The sequence below is a fragment of the Carcharhinus amblyrhynchos genome, chromosome 26, assembly GCF_965287045.1.
Source record: "Carcharhinus amblyrhynchos chromosome 26, sCarAmb.v2.hapA, whole genome shotgun sequence".
In the NCBI taxonomy this organism is placed as follows: domain Eukaryota; kingdom Metazoa; phylum Chordata; class Chondrichthyes; order Carcharhiniformes; family Carcharhinidae; genus Carcharhinus; species Carcharhinus amblyrhynchos.
Window position 1 is genome coordinate 17,470,545 of NC_137349.1, and position 21,081 is coordinate 17,491,625.

General features: G+C 40.5%; 1 protein-coding gene across 1 annotated transcript in view; it reads left to right on the plus strand.

The window, feature by feature from the left end:
• Window positions 1-21,081, plus strand: part of LOC145358475 (protein strawberry notch homolog 2-like) — a 146,442-nt gene that overhangs the window by 64,246 nt on the left and 61,115 nt on the right. The window contains exons 5-7 of the mRNA XM_080212557.1: window positions 11,482-11,622; window positions 16,425-16,502; window positions 17,760-17,856. Of these exons, the coding sequence (XP_080068683.1) occupies window positions 11,482-11,622; window positions 16,425-16,502; window positions 17,760-17,856 (316 nt within the window). The remainder of the gene's footprint in view (window positions 1-11,481; window positions 11,623-16,424; window positions 16,503-17,759; window positions 17,857-21,081) is intronic.

Here is a 21,081-nt window from a genome sequence, read left to right on the forward strand (position 1 = left end):
CCACGGTGGGATTCAAACCCGGGTCTCCAGAACATTAGCTGGGTTTCTGGATTAATAGTTTAGCAATCATACCACTAAGGCATCGCATCCCCTGCGCAAATTAATAAGAATGAAACAGATTCAACAATGTTTATTGAAGGATAAATGGTAGTCACGCTCATGGAGAGGATGTCCTCCTCTTCAAATCAACCCAAAGGACTTTTTATGTCCGATTGAGGGGCTCTTGGGATGTCAGTTTAATGAGATGAACAGAAACTAGAAGAGTGAGGAAAAACAGAAGTGAAAGTGAAGGAGCGAAAGAAATCATAAGTTAAAGAGGAAATAAAAGTCAGAAGAGAAAGGGTGAGAGAAGCAGATGGAAAGGAGTAGAACAATGTTGTTGTAATTATATGAAGGCACTAATTGCTTATTAGGATTATGCAAGCACATTGTGTTTGTATTTATTTAGACTAGACACATGGGAGCAGATGCACATTAATAGAAAACTTGAAAAAAGCAGCAGCAGAAATATATTTGTGTATGCGTTCTGCTCAAAAGCAAAAATGATGTCATGCTGATATCTTTTAATGGCATATTACAATATCCCCCATTCTTTTTAAAGATACATTCTGTCCTTCCAAACAAGTATAACTACTTATAATACATGTTCATGTTTAGTTATTATTATGTGAATGCATAGAACTGATGAATCTATGAATCTCCAAAGCTTAGAGGTAATTTGTTGATACATCCAGGTCTTGATAACTTTGTTTGGAAGCTTCTTTAATTCCTCAGTGACCTGTGGGATTGTCATTCGTGGACATTGGTCCTGGTTGCCTTTTGGATCTTGCCCTTTATTCAATAGAACTGCATGGTAGTTGAGGAACTGGAGTGGATCTGATTTGTCCTCAGTTATGCCTTGCCATTATGTAATGTGTGTAATGATCTCATGGGACCTTGGTTCTGAACAAATCCTTGTCATCTCAGCTGATTATCATGTACTTTCTGTGAACCCTGGATGCTAGCTTATTGTCCCAATTCTAAATGCGGCAATTCTGTACCTGTATTTTTATTGTGCTAGTTAGTCATCATCTTTTATTGTTTTAAGTTTCTGAGAGAATAGAATAGATAAGAGTAGGTAAATTGGTTTGCCAAACATGAGCTCTGTTGGTGTTGGAATAGTTGCACTTAAAGGATGGTAAGGATGCTCTGATATGTAACATTGAAATGTGCAGATCTTGGTCTGAGCACGTTTGAGAATTGGGGATTTAACTGTACAAATCATTCATCTGGCTAGGCTGTTAGATGTAAGCTAATGCGGAGTAGTAGCATTGTGATTGATATTCCACTTCTCTCTCATATCTTGAAATGGCTTACCAATAAATTGCCGACCTGTTATCCATAATGATTTCTCTAGGCGCACCAAATAAACTGAAAATGATGCGTGACGATTGTGCTTGATGTATTGTGCGATTGTCAAATAACAGAATACTCGGTAAAGTGGTTGACGATGATGATATCAATGCTGTGGACCTTCATATGGCTCTTTGCGCTGACTTGGCATATGCTCTTGACATGCCTCTCACTTCTTGATGATGACTTCAATGACACTGTACATACCGTAAAAAGTCTGACAACACCAGGTTTTAGTCCAACCTATTTATTTGATAATATACTCACAAGCTTTCGGGGTTAGCCCCTTCGTCAGGTGAATGGAGAGTTCTGGCCTCAGACAGAGCATATAAAGCACAGACAGTTTAGAGATTACTGATGAGAATGCGAATCCTTACACCTAACCTGCTGTTCAAGACCTGAAGTGGCTGATAATGTGAGTGGAAGGAGCACTGATCACAGTTTAAAGAGATGTGTATTGTCTCCAGACAGTACAGTAAGTGAAGTTTTGCAAACCCAGGCAAGTCACTGGGGTTACAGATAGTGCGACATGAACCCAAGATCCCTGTTGAGACCGTCCTCATGTGTGCGGAACGTGGCTATCAGTCTCTGTTCAGCGACTCTGCGCTGTCGTGTGTCGTGAAGGCCGCCTTGGAGAATGCTTACCCGAGGTTTGCTAAACCTCACTTACTGTACTGTCTGGAGACAATACACATCTCTTTAAACTGTGATCAGTGCTCCTTCCACTCACATTATCAGTCACTTCAGGTCTTGAACAGCAGGTTAGGTGTAAGGATTCGCATTCTAATCAGTAATCTCTAAACTGTCTGTGCTTTATATGCTCTGTCTGAGGCCAGAACTCTCCATTCACCTGACGAAGGGGCTAACCCCGAAAGCTTGTGAGTATATTATCAAATAAATAGGTTGGACTAAAACCTGGTGTTGTCAGACTTTTTACTGTATTTACGCCAGTCCAACGCCGGCATACCCACAACTGTACATACCCCCAGTCAATAAATTGTCTGTCTGCCTCATCTATATACATGTGTAGAGAACCGAAGTGCAACAAGAAAGAAACTATTTTCCCATCGCGGGACAGGGTCTGTACAATGAAAAGCATCATGAATTTGATTTTCATGGGATATTGGCATCGCTGGCTGGTCCAGCATTTGTTGCCTATCCCTAATGTCCTTCAAGTGAATGGTTTGCTGGCCGTTTCAGAAGACAGGTCAACCACATTGCTGTGGGTCTGGAGTGGGAGTGGATAAGGAGGGCAGACCAGATGGGGTTTTATGACAATTGACAATGGTTTCATGGTCATCATTAGACTTTTCTTGATTGAATTCAAATTTCACCATCTGTTGTGGTGAAATTTGAATTCAGGTCCCCAGGCATTATCCCTGGATTACTAGTCCAGTGACAGTACTGCCTTTCCACCACCACCCTGGTAGAATGTTTTTTGTGAACCATATATAACCTCAAAAGTGGAACCTTTTAATTTAAAACTTTGTCAAGATTCTTGTAACCATTGTGAACCCAAAGATTGTGTGACTGCTCAATTTGGCTGATGTTTGCACAAAATGCATTTGCATTCGATTGTACACGACTTGACCAATCATTTGACATTTTTGTGGTGTAAAATAATGAGATCGACAACAAGGAAAGAAAAACAAACTTGGTGGACAGTAAACATCTGGGAGCTCAGTGAACTTAAACGCACGTTCTTTTGAAGGAAGTTCTGGAATACCTGGCATTATCGATTTACGGCAAGCGAATACATTTTTCTTGGCTCACTGTGAAATTAAGTTCTCAGTCTGCTGAGCAAGGCGATGCACATCTGATGATATGGAGACTATGGGCACAAGCTTCTGTCCCTTCACACCAGCATGTTCTTCTGGTCCCGCCAATGACACACCCTGCCACACATTTCCTGGCAGCATGAAGTGGACTCAACAGGAAGTCCTATTGGTAGCAGTAGGGCCAGAAGATCCCATCACCAGGCAATGGCACTCTGCTGAGAAAAATGTCATGGAGACTCCAGAGAATCCCTGCGATTATATTTGGGCAAAGCTGTCATAGCAGTTGCAAATCCTGTGAAATTTAAAACATTTAATGGATCAAACATTGCTATTTGCAATTATAATAGTAAGATGTGGTAATCTATGCAAGGTAAAGAGAATATATTTAACCTTTCAAAATGCAGGAAATTTGAGATTTTCTTAGAATAAGCCCCCTCTGTAATTTCTATCTGAGCAAAAAGCGTATACCCATTTATTGTAAAAGAGTGCATCATGCAAGTAAATCATTACAAAACATCTTCCATCAGTTTGGTTGTGATGTTTCTTTCTGACAATTTGGGAAAAAAATTAAAATGGAGAAGTTTGAGATTTGAAACCAGGCATATTCTTGCCTGCCTGCTTAATATTTCTACGATACATGGCAGAAAGTACACAATTTTATGACGTGCACTTATTCCGATGTCCTTGCTGCTTGGATGGATGGATGTGATTGCACAAGAACTTTCATTTGCTTGGAGCAAACTCTACAGCTCATGTGCAATAGAATTTCTCTCCTGCCTTCCTTCCTGCTTTCAGGCAGCTTTGTTCTTCTGTCATTTTATAGCTATACATATTAACATACTAAGATAATCCACATTGATGATAGTGAGCTGCAAGAAACACACCCGGGCCACCCATTAGTGCCAAAATACTACAGAAAATAAACCCACTGACCCTTCCCTCCATCTTAAGATCAGAAATGGAAATGTTCAGTGATGATTGTGCAATTCTCAGCCACATTTATGACTCCTCAGACACTGATGTGGTCCATATCCAAGTGCAGCAAGTCCTACATAACATTCAGGCTTGGGCTGACAAGTGACATTCTTGCCACTCAAGTGCAAGCCAGTGAACGTACAGTCATACAGTACAGAAAAGGTCCTTCAGTCCACAAGACTGCACCGACAATAAAGTCGCACTAATCCCATTTTTCAGCACTTGTCCTATACCTTCGAATGTTATGATATTTCAAGTGCTCAGCCAAATACTTTTTAAAGATTATACCGTCTTCCAGAGTCTCATCACCCTGAGCAAATTATTTTTTTCTCAAATCCTCCTCTGAATCCCCTGCCTCTCATCCTAACACTATCCCCCCTCGTGATTGATCCCTCAACCATGGGAACAGCTACCCCCTCCTCACCGTGTCCATACCCGTCGTAATATTATACATTTCAATCATGTCTATCCTCAGCTTTCTGTAAAGAAAACAATCCAAGCTTATCCAGTGTCTCCTTATAGCTTAAATGCTCCATCCCTGGCAACATCTTGGTGAATCTCTTCTGTACCTCCTCTAATGCAATTGCATCCTTCCTATAGTGAAGTGACCAGAACTGCACACAGTACTCCAGCTGTGGCCTAACTAAAGTTCTGTACAGCTCCAACATAACATCCCTGTGCTTATATGATATGCCACAGCTGATAAAGGCAAATGTCCCACATGTCTTAACTAACCTATTTATCTGTTCTGCCATCTTCAGGGATCTGTGAATAAGTACCCCAATGTCCATCTGTTCCGCCAAGCTTTCTAGTGCCCTGCCATTCATTAAATACTCTCTTGTCCTGTTACTTCTCCTGAAGTGCATCATCTCGCATTTATCGGAGTTAAATATCCTCTGCCACTGCTCTGTCCATCTGACCAACCCATCAATATCTTACTGTAACCTACGACCACCTTCACTTTAACCACCCTACCGATCTTGGTGTCATCTACAAACTTGCTTATCATTCCCTCCACATTAACATCAATATGATTTATGTATGTAACAAACAGTAAGGAACCCAGCACTTAACATTGTGGTACACCACTGGAAGCTGGCCTCCAGTCACTTAGTCTTCTACCATCCTTTGCGTCCAATTACTAAGCCAGCTTCTGATCCATTTCGCCAAGTTTCCTTGAATTCCATGTGCTTCAGCCTTCCATCTCCCATGTGGAAGTTTGTCAAAGGCTATGTTAAAATCTATATAGATTACATCAACTGCACTTAGCAATGCAGAAGGAGGCCATTTGGCCCATCAAGCCTGTACCAACAATAATCTCAAGCAGGCTCTATCCTCATAACCCCATGTATTTACCCTACTCGTTCCCCTGACACTAAGGGGCAATTTAGCATGGCCAATCAACCTATCCTACACATCTTTGGGCTTCCCTCATCCACACATTCGATCACTTTTTTGAAAGATTCATGAGGCATCATCTCCCTCTGACTAAGCTGTGCTGACTATCCCTAATCAACTCATGCCTTTCTAAGTGGAAATCAATTCTCCCCTGCAGAATTTTCTCCAATAGTTTCCCTACCACTGACGTGGGACTCACTGGTCTGTATTCCCTGGTTCATCTCTACCACTCTTCTTGAAAAGTGGAGCCACATTAGCTGTCCTCCAGTACTCTGACACTTTTTAAGCCCATCAAAGCCTCTTCACTTTCTATGTCAAACTGCTCAAGGTCCTCACAATCCCTTTCCCTAAATTCAGTACCTGTGTCCTCCTCTTCATGAGAGAAGACCAGTAAGAAGTATTCATTTAGCACCGTTCCAGTGTCCTGTGGCTTCAACACAGATTGCTCCCTTGGTCTCTAATGGGCCGTATCCTTTCCCTGATTAACCTTTTCCCCTTAATGTATTTATAGAATGTTTTAGGATTCTCCCTAATCTTATTCATAAATCCTTTTTCATGCCTCCTTTTTGCTCTTCTACTTTTTTTCGAGTTCCTCTTGCACTACCTATATTCCTCAAGGCCTGCAATTGCTAAACTTGCTAAAAGCCTTTTTTTCCTTCCTTATCCAGTCCTGAATTGCTTTAGACTTATAGGGTTCTCTTATTAATTCTATATTTCGCCCTATAGGGAACATGTTGAATGTCAACTTTGGCCAGATTGTGCCTTATTTTAATAAATCTGCCTTCCCCCAATCCAAAACCACCACCTGCAGGCCATCTTTTTCCTTGTTATTAACAAACTTTGTGGTTGCTATCACTAAAATGCTCCCTACTGCTACATTGAACACTTGGCCAGCTTTGTTCCCCAGCACTAGGTTCAGCATTGCTCCATCCCTTGTTGAACCTTGTACATATTGATATAAAAAAAACTTCCCTGAATTCATTTCAAGAAACCCACTCCCTTTAAACATTTTACATTATGACTATCCCAATTTATGTTGGGGAAGTTGAAATCCCCTAGTATAATTACCCAATTATTATTCTTACACAAGTAAAAGATAAAAGACACATTCAATGAGTAAAAATGTCGTTCAGCAAAATTATGAGCATCCTGATAGGGATTGCATTGCTATTTTGAGATAAAGAAATTTATTCCTTTGCGTGTGTATCAGATACCTGATCATGTGTCAGTTGTTTGGAATTGTACTCAATGCAGACTGGTAGTGGAGCTGATGAGGGCATCACAACATAGCAACATCTAAAATCAGTATTCTTCATTTTTATTTTAATGATTGTCTGTGGCTATGTTATGAATTATGATTATTTGTATTGACATCGCAATTCAGCATCTGCTGCCGTGTTGATAATTCAACAAACCAATTACCTGCCGACCTGCATGCCCTCCTTCCCCATTTCTAAATTTCTCATTTCACCTTGTTCTTGTAACTTTGAGCAGGCTCCAGTCCAAAGGACACCATGGTCACTCCCTACCCCAAACACTTGTTTCTCTCCATCCTGAAACTTTTCGCTCTACTCTTAAACTAATTATTGTTTTAATACCTGTCAAAAATAAAATTTCACTAATGATCAATGTGATAAAAATTTGGCATAATTATGGTCAGATCTTCTGAGACTTCTAGATCATTGTAAAGTCACGGTTCTTTCTGTTTCTGTTAGTATTATTTTCCATGCAATTCTGGTCTTACATGTGAGGGAATTACTAGACTGAGGTGAAAGGTCATTGAGCTGAAACATTTAACTCTGTTTCTATCCCCACGGATGCTGCCAGGTTTGCTGACTACTTCCAGCATTTTCTGTTTCTACACTAGATTGACATTTAACTGAACCTGTATCAATGCTGTAGGGTGGAGAAAGGTGAATGGTTGACATAGAAATTGTCCAAGCTGTGCCACTGATTCTACCCTTCATGTCTTATTAACATTTTCATAATATGTATGAACTGATCTGTCTAAGTTCACTATTGTAGTGTCTGACCCAGTAGAGTAGAACCAGTACCTGTTCCTATCTCAACCACTCAGCCCTCTCCACAATCTTAGTATTTCATAGAAACATAGAAGATAGGAGCAGGAGGAGGTCATTTGGATCTCTGAGCCTGCTCCACCATTCATCATGATCATGGCTGCTATCCAACTCAACAGCCCAATCCAGCTTTTTTCCCCATAAACTTTGATCCCATTCGCCCCAATTTCATTAGGTAACTGTTCTACTGATAAAACAACAAATGAGTTTTGTGTCTTTATGTTTTGTTTTCCATCAGCTTACTCCTAAATTATTTGAAATTAGTGTTGAACATATATTTGTATTACGGTATATTTAAATCGTGTATAACAGTACTGAATCTGCTCAGAAATACTTTGACCCAGACTTGCATAATAGATACTATAAAAAAAAACCTTCTACCCAGCTCAAATGTTAAGATTATATTCCTTTACAAAAAGAAATTCTACTTTTCAAGTATAGAAATAATTTCTAGAAAGCTCCTCTGTTAAGAGTTGACTGGATAATACATACCTTGCAGCAAGTATGTATTCTTTGTTTTCTTGTCATATATGCTTACTTCAAGCTGAAACCTCATGTATCTACTATTGTTAATGTAGAACTGGTTAGCACCAATCCACTCATCAATTAAATTAACAAAAATCATCTTGTGAGACTGTCTATGATTCATAGAATAGCCCAAAAAAGAACAAATTACTGCATTTATTTAGTATCTTCCATAACCATTAGACATCACAAAGGGCTTTACAGTTAATTAATACTTTTAAGGTGTAAATTGCTGTAGGCACAAGGCCACCATACATCGTTGACAGTACTTTCAGGTTGGCTGGTGCTGGATGATGTATGTTGAGTGTCACAACCTGCATCCTATTATGGATTTGAAAAATGAAGAGAAAAATTGGCAAAGTATGGTGGACTCTAAAAATTGAAAATAACAGCTACCAAAAAAACATGTTAGTTACATCTGTGGAAAGATCAGTCGAGTCAGTGCAATTTGCTCCTGTCAAATGCCTTTCAAGTAAAGTTGCTTCAATTTGTTAACTATGTCTGAACCCCAGACTTGTTAGGGTAAACCAAATTTACAATGAGATGTCAAGTTACTGGGATTGAGTAATGAACAAAGTGATTAATATGTGGATTAATGAGCTACATTTGTTCAATACAGTTTTTCGATACAGCTGTTTTGTCTGATCAAAACACAATTCTGTAAAACACAGTAGAGTGGAGAAATCAGGGGACTGAAGCAGGGAGAATTTCAGCTATTAAATGCGTGAAGACATGTTTTTTGGCATTAACACTACTGGATGTGGGCTTTCTGCTTTATGTGGGAATTGCTTGACATGGAAGTTTACCCTGTTGCTACATTTAACAAACAGGAAAAGATTGAAATAGTGTCTACCCATTTGTTTGCAGTTGATTGGTCAGTAACTGGCATATCCTCTGAAAGTCCTCAGAGTAGTCAAAATATTTCCAAGAACTGTTCCACTGCTTGCTTTAGCCGTATAGTCAGTGGGGCAAAACATTCCATGAATGTGATAAGTACACAGTTGTGATTACTGGAATTTAGCAAAAATGAAAAGTAAAAATGAAATTTTAGTTTTATTTAAAGCTAATTCTAGTTGCTGTGAATGTTGAGTACATTCTGTCCTCTTCATTGACAAGGGAAGAAAATTTAGGACATTATTTAGGGTTGTCTCGTAATCTGTTGTAAATATTTAAAATTTCATCAGACCATGCAAGGTTTTAAAGCAGCATCTGATTTATTAAAATCAGTTTCCTTTTAGGAAAATACTAAGTATTTTTGGCTCCAAATAGTTCTTCCTAAGATAAAGCAATAAGATAGCTATTTTGTCCTGAAATAATCGGATCAGTATTAGCACCAACCCATCCACAACAGGGAGAATAGAGTTGGGAAGGGTGTTAAAATTTTTAAATCATCTAGTACAATACTAACCTATCCCCTACATGCACGTCAGTTTGCTTTTTTGTATTAATTCATGGGATGTGGGTGACACTGGCTGGGCCAGCATTTATTACCCATCCCTAATTGCCTCTAAACCGAGCAGCTTGCAGGTCCATTTCAGAGGGCAGTTGCGAGTCAATCACATTTGCTGTGGATTTGGAGTCATGTTTAAGCCAGACCAGGTAAAGATGGCAAATTTCCTTTCCTAAAGAACATTAATGAACCAGATGTGTTTTTCCGACAATCGACAATGGCTTCATGTTCAATAGTAGATTCTTAATTCCAGATATTTTTTATTTTTATTCCACCATCTACTGAGGCAGGGTTTAAACCTGGGTTCGCAGAACATTAGCTGAGTTTCTAGATTAGTACTTAAAGATAATACTACTAGTATTGATATGTCTCTGTTTATTACAGCATTTAAATCTGGCTCCCACAGCGCGATTGGGAGCCTCATTTATGTTCAAAACGGACCAGCTGGGATTCCCAGAGTTTAGCAATCCCAGCACCCAACTGGAGCAGCTGGATCAACTGTTTATTGATTTTTGTTGCACTGTTTGTGGTCCAGGATGAAGAGGAGAATATCTCCCCAGATTCCCCCAACAGGCAAACATTCTGTTGATTGCAGATTCTTCTCTCCGCAACGATCAAACAGGATCTTTGCTTTGCACTTAATTGTTGTGTGCTAAGGCTGCACCACCATGTTTTGATCTTTTCCAATTGCCAGGACAGTCCTGGGCTTCTGTATATTGACAATCATATGCCAAGGAACTTTTAATTCCCTTCTTTAACTCCTTATGAGAAATGTTTGAGGATTTTATCTGCCAGTGTGGGTGTGGAGATGAACAATGCCCAACTCACTTGTGTTTCAATCTGCATTGGAATGAATTTAGTGTGGGCTAAAGCTGCTGACTGAGTGTGTTAACTCTTGCCAAACCATTAACAAAGATAAAAAATGACAAATCGTGACCAAATATTTCTTTTCTATTACAACTTACAGTTCAGTTTTGATGCTTAATAGACATGTGTAAGTGTGTTCAGCACTGCCTAGCAGCAGATTATTAATAGGCAGGTTTAGTTAAAACAAGTAGCAAAAGTTACACAGGCAATTCAGTGTACCTTGGTAAATAAATTGGCATGAATGGATACCGAGCCATATCCATAGCAGCAATCAGAGTCTGAAGTCCTAAATTAGCTATTACTTTAAGAGCAATTCCTTAGGTAGTTGGCATTAACAGTTTTTAACAGTTTGTCAATTAACTCAAGTCTACATGCGATTAACAACATTCAAAGCTTGAACATCCTTGGCCGCATGAGCTTCGTGATTGAGTCAGTCTTGTTCTTTCCCTGGTAGACAGGCATTAGCTTCAGGGGTGTTTTAATTTTGTTATTCCATTAAGAAGAAAAATATTATGTTTCTGAACTTGTAGGGAAAGCATATTTTAAACATAAGATGCATGACAAACATTTTTTACAAGCAATATTATGCAAAATAACTTTACATATTCAACCTTGGCCAGTTGAACTAAATAATAGGTAATATATAGTAGTATCAGCCCATTCTGTTACCTTATTGAGAAGGAGAAAGTTGTAGCAAAACCAGTCAGTCACCTTTTAAAAGATAAAAATAGAAGTAGAAAATGTTGGATAAATTCAGCAGCCCTGGCAGCATCTGTGGAGGAACAGTTAACATTTCAAGTCTATGTCTCTTTTGACTCTCAAAACGTGAACGCTGTTTTTCTCTCTACAGATGCTGCCAGACTCGTTGAGTTTATACAGCACTTTTGGCTGTATTTCAGATTTTGAGCATCTGCGATATTTTGTTTTAGCCTTTTAAGAAGTCTTGTTGAAGCATTCAGCAAGAAGTCTCACAATATTGACCTTAGTCTCATTGATTTTTTTAAAATCTGTTTTTCAGGATTTCAGTTGTATGGACGATAATTCCCTTTTCTCCTCATCTGAACCATCGCTGTCTGATATTGCCGACACGGAGGATTTTAATCTGGATGTTCTTACTCCAAGTATTTGGGATTCGAGCACACTGGATACCAACATAGAGGTCTGTGTTGAAAGGATATTACAGGATATAATTCACAGTTTGTTGATAGCAATGATGCACTAACAATGAAAATTCAAAACTGACCAAACCTTTGATCATTTCGGTACTTAATTGTGTGATGCTGTAAATGGTTAAAGGTTACAGGGAAATAATGGATTTCTCTAGAGGATTCAACCAAAATGTATTTTAAAAAGACCTCCTTTCAAAGAGCAAATTCAAATATATTGCTATCCTAATCGAGCAGCATGTTTCTAATTTCACAATAAAAATTGATCTGCTTGGATGATATAACTGACAGGAGTGTTAGTCAGGCATGTCAGCAGCACAGTTACTTCTCTTGGCCAATATCCAATGGTAACAAAATTGTAATGCTCATTTTTAAAGGATGTGATTAGCATTTTGTTGCACATAGTGTAGAAAGAAACTCCTTCCCGAGAACTAGAACACAAGTTTACTTGCAACTCTAACTTGAGAAAGCTTCCATGACTGGCCTGAATAGCACTATTAGTGGATTCAAAAGATAATGAATAGAGCTACTAGAAAATTACAGTATTTCACAATCTTACCCCACCCCCCACCCATTTGTTGCTAAATCTCATTGCTAAGCTTGTTCATGAACTTTTTCCCTTTCTGCAGTTCACGCTGGTCCTCTTGTCCATTTCCCCAGTTTATTGGCAATCTCATCCTTTTCCACCCCTAATATACATTGCACCTTCCCCCCACATTAAGACACATGCTTTTCCAGCTGTCCTCAGCTTATATAGGCATTGAGCTATCTCTATGGACCTGATTTTGCCCCTCCCTCAGTTACACTAACACTTTTCTTCACCAGCCCCCAATTCATATAAGCGGTCTTTTCCCTCTCCGCCCTTCATTTTCCTAACTGGCTCCAGCTGATCCATCCTTGGAGGTTCACTCTCCTGTTGTCTCTAATGATCACAATTCTTCCCTTTTTCACAACTGATGATAAACTGACAGATCTGCAATGATTTAGTTTCTCCCACCCTTCTTGCAATTTGAAATTTCCCAATTCAAAGTTGCAATTCCTGGATTTAGGAGGTTTCAGCAACATCCTTGCTTTTAAGACTCAGTGGTGGAAAATTTAATGCCCTTAAGATCTATCCAGCCAACTAGAGGGGTCTTGGGAACAAATTTTCCCACAATGCTTTTTGTTATGGGGGATATATAACGTAGCTGTGCTAGAAAAGGAGAAAATTGCAAAGTAACATGTCCTTAAAGAAAAGCATTCTGCTTGTAAATGATCTTGTTTGACTCAAAGTCTTATGCAAATATCCATAAGCCCTTATAATTTAAAGGAAAACCCCTCTGCACTTGCACAAATCTCGGTTTCTTCAGAGGTGCAGATCAGCCTTTCTTATGTGTAGGAGTTTACAGTCTGCAGGAAATATAACAGGGTCAGTACCAAATGCTGAAAGTACTTTCCCTCACACATACTAATTGTCTTTTTTTAAAAGGTTTGTAGGGAAAGAAAATAATCTTAATATTGATCATCTTTTTCCATTCACCGTTATCAGATTTCATTTGTAGAAATAACAGAATATTTATGCGTTTCTTCTCATTATTATTAATGGAGTCAAGATCAAACATTGACATACTGGACAGTTTTAAATTGAAGTGCATTCTGATGTCTCAAATCAAAGCTTGGTGTGAACCTTACATCTATACCTGACTGTGTGGCTCTTCAATATGTCCAAGATCTCTTTAATGCCATTTTTAACATATGGGCATTGTCCAACTATTTTGTTTGGTCCCAGAGATCTTCTGCAAGTTTTAACAACATTGGAGTGGCTGTACATAAGATTGCAACTACTGCGGTAAAGGTTGCATTTGAACAGCAGTCCTTTTTTTTTGGTGCTTGCTCCAAAGTCCTGGCTGGTCTCCCACATTCTGCCCTCCATAAATTTGTCCAAAATTTTGCCAGCTGTGTTGAAGCTTGCACCAACTTCTGTGCTCCGTGACCGACATTGGCTGCTGATCAAGCAAGGGATATGGAGGGGAGAGGACATGGATTTAAAAATTCTCATCCTTGTTTTCAAATTTCCCCATGTGCTTGCCCCTTCTTATCTTTGTAATCTCCTCCAATGCCACAGCCCTTCACAAAAGTCAATGAATCAAGTAATAATGGAGGTTGCTAAGAAAGATATTGCAATAATCATGGGCCACTTTTCAGTTGGCATTTCATTATTCTCAACAAGTATCTTTTGCGAAAGGAATACTGTGAGAAGAATGAACCAATCACGTAATTAAGGGAACAGTGGTTGGTACAGGGATATGGTGTTGCAAAAATTAGCGATGTACCAAAAGATTGGGAAAACATTGGAATGACTTTACAAAAAGTAAGAAAAGAGATTACAAGAGTAAACTAGCGATAAGTATAAAACCCTAATAAGAGCTTCTACAAGCATATACGAAGGAAGAGAATAACTAAAGGAAACTTTGGTCTCTTGGAAGATGAGATGGGAAGTAATAATGGGAAAAAGGGAAATAGCAGAGATGGAACCAGTATTGTGCAAGACACATGGTTGAAGCCACTAAAAGCATCCCAGTAACAGTAGAAAATCATGGATCAAACAGGAAGGAGGAACTTAAAACAAGCATTATCAATTAACAAAAAGCACGAGCCAACTCAGGGAGATTAAAGGCTGACAAGGGCAGCACGATAGCACAGTGGTTAACACTGCTGTCTCACAGCACCAGGGTCCTGGGTTCAGTTCTGGTGTCGGGTGACTGTCTGTGTGAAGTTTGCACATTCTCCCCATGTCTGCATGAGTTTCCTCCCACAGTCCAAAAATTTGCGGGTTAGGTTGGCCATGATAAATTGCTCCTTTGTGTCAGGAGGATTAGAAAGGAAAATATGTGGAGTTACAGGGGTAGGACCTGGGTGGGATTGTTGTCGGTGCAGCCTCAATGGGCCAAATGGCCTCCTTCTGCTGTATAGATTCTGTGAAATCCCCTAGACCTGATGGCCTGTATCCTCGGACTTAAAAGATGTGACTGCATAGATAGGTAGGGATCTGAGTGTCCTCTTACATGAAACAAAAAAGATTAGCATGCCGGTAGGCCAAGTATGAAGGCAAATGGAATGTTGGCCTTCATTGCAAAGGGGATAGCACATAAAAATACAGAAGTCTGTACTTTTATGTACAGGGCATTGGGTGAGTCCACACCAAGATTACAGCATACAATTTTCATCTCCTTATTTAAGGAGGGATGTACTTGGATTGCAGACAGTTTTGAGAAAGGTCACTAGGATGCCTGGGATGAACGGGTTATTTTATGAGAGCGGGATTAGAACATAGAACCCTCCAGTGCAGAAAGAGGCCCTTCGGCCCATTGAGTCTGCACCGAACACAAGCCCACCGAGGCCCTACCCCCATATCCCTACATATTATACCCACTAATCCCTCTAACCTATGCATCCCTGGACACTAAGGGGCAATTTCTTAGCATGGCCAATCAACCAAACCTGCACATCTTTGGACTGGTATTGGGCTGGACTGGATTGGTAGCCAGTTGGTCAATTGGGTGAAATGCTAGAGATTTTAGGGTAGTTTAACTGGCACTATTCTCAAAAGGAGAATAATGAACAATGTAGGATACTTTAAAAAGATGTAGCAAGTGTAGCTACGATATCACTTGAATCAGTTGAAGGTAATCTATGTGAGAATGTTTTTATTTTTGAGAGACTTATATATTTTTTCCCCAATACAGGCACTGAAAGGGTGGAATTATGAGGAAAGGTTACATACAGTAGTCTTATATTCCTTTGAATATAGAAGACTAAGGGGTGATCTAAGTTTTATTTAAGGTGAATCTACAGGGTACACAGAAAAACTATTACTTCTGGTGAGGAAGTCCAGAACAAGGGGCATCAACTGAACATTAGAGTTAAACTGTTCAGGGGTGATGTCAGAAAGTATCTTATTCACACAGTGGTGGTGGAAATCTGAAGTTCTCTTCGCCAAAGTGTCATTGAGGCTAGGTCAATTAAAATGTCAAAACCAAGAATGCTCAGTTTTTGTTTGATAAGCGTGTCAAGGGTTATGGAATCAAAGCAAATAGACATGATTCAGATCGCCCTTGATCTAAAGGAATGTTGGAGCAGGCTCAATAGGCTAAATGGCCTACTCTTGTTCCTGTGTTCCTTTCCTTTGCTTGCTTTTTGGATGTTTACATGTTGCTCTTGTTAGTAGATAAAGCTGGGGTCATTCCTTCTTTGAGATGTACAGGTGATGAAAAGCACAAATAGAAGAATTGCCCCCATTATCTCACAAATGTGCTGACTTTTACTAGGAAATAGTTGTAAAGGTGCCAATAGCTATCCTAAACTTTGCATCATTCTAGTCCAAAGATGTGCAGGTTGGGTGGATTTCCATGTCAAATTGTCCTTTAGTGTCGGGGGATTAGTGGGATAAACGTGTGGGATTACGGGGATAGGGTCTGGGTGGGATGGTTGTCTGTGCAGGCTTGATGGGCTGAATGGCCTCCTTCTGCACAGTAGGATTCTATGACTCTGTGACCGTTCTTCATATGAGATTGAGGCAGGGAGTGTTGGAAACATACGTGGTGACGGCGAGTATCTTAACTGAGATTGACCATGTTTTGAACTGATGTTGGCAAACATTTTTTTCCCCACCAGAATTAACATATGAAATCTTGCTTATCCTGTGTTTGTACCTTTATTTGGAAGAAATTCATAAATTAAATAGATTTGCAGTATGTTTGAGTTAATGTTTTGGTGTGCTATTCAAGACTGATTCTTGCCTGTTTGTGTTTTACAGGTTGCACGACCTTTTCCGTTCAATTTGTCACTTTCAAATCACCTGCAAATCAACAATGGACCTACTCATCCCTTTCTGGTATTTTTTTCTGTCATTAGCATTCCAAAGGTGTAATATGCTTTTCTTGTTAACCTTTTGAGAAGTTTTGTCACAATTTCTAGAAACCTCGTAAGAGGCAACCAATTGGACTAGACTTTCCTTGGTGATTTATTTTTTGTAGAATTGGCCAGATAGTTGACCTGACAGCCCCAATCACGCTATTATTAAAGGAATACTAGGGCCTTGATAAGCTTGCATTGCTGTTTGTGTCTGCATACCATCACACAATATACCCTTCTAAATGCTGCAAAGTAGAACTAGATAGGTCCCGTTATGCTATACATATGCATTAGGATATTTCCAAGGCCCCAAAAAGTGATGGAAGGATCTAAGAAAGTTTTCAGGGGAAGCAAAAAATGTCGAAAGAAGATAAGGAGAGGAATAAAAGAAACAGTTTGAAAGTAAGCAAAGAAAAGTAAACCATAGTAGGCAAAAATAGAAAAATATTTTTAAAAATCAAAGTTAGTCTATAAGTGCCTGGATGTTACTTTATCCTTGCAAACTCTTGCAGGCTAGTGACAGACTTTCCAAATAAAGCTGACACGTGGCTAGCGCTGTTCCAGCTAAGGTCACGTAACAAATTTCATACTGAATTATAGACAGCATGATGTTCATGAGCCTTTTATTGACATTTGTTGTGTTCATTAACAACATTTAACTGAAACATCTTGCTAAGATAGTTGCCCCGTTCCCCACATTAGAACAACTAGATTCCAAGCTAAATGGGAAAGAATGGACTGTACTGGAGAATTTCAGAACAGTAGGAAGGCAGATATGGTCTTTCTTCACACCTCTGGAAGATTAAAGGCAAAACGTGACTGCAGTCATCAGTTGCAAACTCTGACCTACATTGCATATCAGTGCCTGATTCAGTTGTTTGCTTAGGATAACTGAGACCTATACTGTGCCTTGTCCAAAACAGCTCATCAAACTGGACTTCGTTATTTTAATGTATCATATTTTAATGGCAGACTTTTTGAATAATCTTACTGGCTGTCTTAGATGAATTTTTTGTAATCTGAAATGCCATATTACTCAGAGCATTAAAGTAGAAATAATATATATGTTTATATTTGACACATGTTCCTCCTGTTTTCAAGCTGTCAGTGAGATAGATGTTCAAAGTGTGACATATTAATATGACAGCAAAAGCATAAATAAATTTCACACTGGCATTGTAGATTTTCCACCTTTGAATGACCCTGACATAACCCTGACACTTGTAATTTTCTACAGACTCCACCACAACCAGAAGAGGAAGAAGATGCTGATGATGAGGAGCCAGAAGAATTGGGCCATGCAGAAACATATGCAGAATATATACCTTCCAAATGTATGTGATGACAAATGGCTGGGGGTAATTTATCATAGTAGATCTGTGAAGTACTTGCATTTATCATACTTGGTCACCAGCCACTCTGTCCTGCCTAAAAAAGAGGCATGAAATTTATTTTTTGGAATAAAATTAAGCTGCTCTGGAATGTAGTAATTTAGTGACAGTTTTGTATGATACTTTATAGTTTTACATGTTAACTACTGCCCTTTGAATATCTTTCCTAATCCACCTACGTGGCATTGCTTCATGAATTCATTCCTATTTGTCACATCATAGTTCTTACGTTGCTTCCAGTGGATCCTCCTGTCTCGCCTCATCCATGTCTGTAGTAGCCAGTGACTTTATCCTGGTTCCCCTTTTCTTGATTACTTACATGATTCCCTTGGGCAACATTATTTGGAGACATTGGGCAGAATTCTCCCAACCAGACCAAGGCAGGTTTGGTGGCTGGTGGGGCTTGGTGAATCAGGCAGGAGCTAAAACATCAGAAACCTGACTGCATGAAACCATGTCGCATTTTTGCCAATGGTGGTTTGCTCTTCCCGCTGGCAGGTGGAGCAAATGCCATTTGCATCTCACAAATGTTCATTAAAACAGTTGCCTGCCAGCACCCCATCAGGCTTTCCAATCTTGCATCATGCTGATGGGAATTTACATTGGCGTCAACCTCAGTTACTAATGAATGCCACACAAGGTGGTCTTCAGTTCACTAGGGACTTCGGAGTGACAGCAGCAACTTTCTGCCACAGTGCTGCACAGCTCCTGATGCGCTGTTTAACACTCTGCTGGGGCAGACCATCTCCAGGCTGAGCTGGTCTTCGTGGTCAGCACTGTGCTACTGGACTTATGGATGCTCCTGTGACACTGACTCAGATCAGTCCTGAGCCTGAGGTTAGGGAGTGCAGGAGTCTCCTTTTTCCATACACAGATCTCTGTCTAGAAAGGGCTGTGCTGCGCGACTCATACTGCCACCGCAAGAAAGGTTCGAAGTTCAATCAGAAGCTGAGTATGAAGTGAAGTGGAGGGGGGGGGGGGGGGGGGCACAATGAACACAAAAGGGGCAATGTGGAAGGAGATCAGTTGCGGGGGGTGCTGGGTGGTGGTTGCAAGGGCTAATAATGGTAGCAATGGCCCTGTGGTATTATGGCTAGACTGTTTATCCAAAAACTCAGCTAATGTTCTGGGGACCCGGATCCGAATCCCATCACAGCAGCTGGTGGAAATTGAATTCAATAAAAATAGTCTTGAATGAAAAATCTACTGATGATTGCAAAACCTCCTCGTCAATTGTTGGAAAACCCTTCTGGTTCACTAATGTCCTTTAGGGAAGGAAATCTACCGTCCTTACCTGGGTCTGGCCTACATGTGACTCCAGAGCCACAGTAATGTGGTTGACTCTCAGCTGCCCTCGGGCAACTAGGTATGGGCAATAAATGCTGGCTGGCCAGCCAGCAATGCCCATGTCCCACAAATGAATAAAAAGGCATTGAGGCAAGGAGACGGTTGGAGAAGATGAACAGTGGAAGGCAGAAGGAAGATCAAGGGGAGGGAAGCTAGACCCTGACAAGGCTGTAAGAAAAGCTCACGCACAAGGGGGTCAAAGGGATACCACATGGGTTACTGGAATGGAATGGATGAAGACTGCAAATGCAGTAGAAGAGATCCAAGTGGGGCATGGGTACCTTGTATAAATGGCTTTGGGGGGAGGAATGCTAAATCAAGGAAAATTTCTTGACGCTGTCAGCCTTTTCTCACTGGGTTGCTGATGTTCTGCAGGGCCTGATGAAGATAGATGGGCTGGAGAGAGTGATACGAATGTACTGGACTAGTGTCTAAATATGGCACTGGGACCTTTAAACCCGTCAGCTGAGGGCAAGTGGATGAATCAGCTGCCAGCCGGCCAGGAGAGTCAGAGGAAAACTCGGCTGTGCAAAATTAATGAGCTGAATCCAGCATGGGATCCCACTACTCTGGTCAGCAGAATGGGAGCCATCCACCATTGCAGATGGAATACAATGTTGGCAAGTGTGAAGTTATCCGCTTTGGTAGGAATAATGGTAGGAAGGACTACTACTTACAGGGCGAAAAGCTGCAGCATGCTACGGTGCAGAGGGACCAGGGGGTCCTTGTGCATGAGTCGCAAAAACCCAGCCTACAGGTGCAGCAGGTGGTCAGGAAGGCAAATGGGATGCTGGCCTTCATAGCGAGGGGGATTGAATATAAAAGTAGGGAGGTCTTCCTGCAACTGTACAGGGCACTGGTGAGGCCGCAGCTGGAGTACTGTGTGCAGTTTTGGTCACCGCACTTGCGCAAGGATATTTTGGCCTTGGAGGGAGTGCAGAGGAGGTTCGCTAGGCTGATACCAGAGTTGAGGGGGTTGAGCTATGAGGAGAGGCTGAATAGACTGGGCTTGTACTCGTTAGAGTTTAGAAGAATGAGGGGAGATCTCATTGAGACGTATAAGGTGATGAAAGGGATGAATAGGGTAGAGCTGGAGAGGTTCTTCCTGCTCAGAAAGGACAGCAGGACTAGAGGGCACAGCCTCAAGATAAGGGGGGGGGGGGGGGGGGGGGGTGCGGTTTAGAACAGAGTTGAGGAGGAACTTCTTCACTCAAAGGGTGGTGAATCTCTGGAATTCTCTGCGCGTTGAAGTGGTGGAGGCTACCTCGCTAAATATATTTAAGACGCGGGTAGATAGGTTTTTGGTAGGCAAGGGGATTAAGGGTTATGGGGAGAAAGTGGGAAAGTGGAACTGAGCCACTTCAGATCAGCCATGATCTTGTTGAATGACGGGGCAGGCTCGAAGGGCTAGATGGCCTACTCCTGCTCCTATTTCTTATGTTCTTATATTCTTAGTTAGTCTCAAAATGAGCCCATTGGGTCAGCTCTTTTCCATTTCAGCATGGATGACATTTGACTGCTCCTCTCTTTCTTCTTCCATTGACCCCAAGACTTGTCACTTTCTCTAATTGCTTATTTGACATTAAAACCTGAATGAATCGTTACGTTTTCCAAATCAATATTGACGTTATTAAAGACATTGATTTTGATTCCCATAAACCCTTAGGTACTCAGCTTCCTCATATTCCCTGCTCTCATTTAAGAAAGGTGTGAATCCCTTATACATTGTTGTACTGTAAGCTTAGCTTCCTACCCCATGTCTGATCCATCACCGTTCTCTGCTGAACCACCACTTTTCAGCCCATCTCTTCAGCTGCCAAA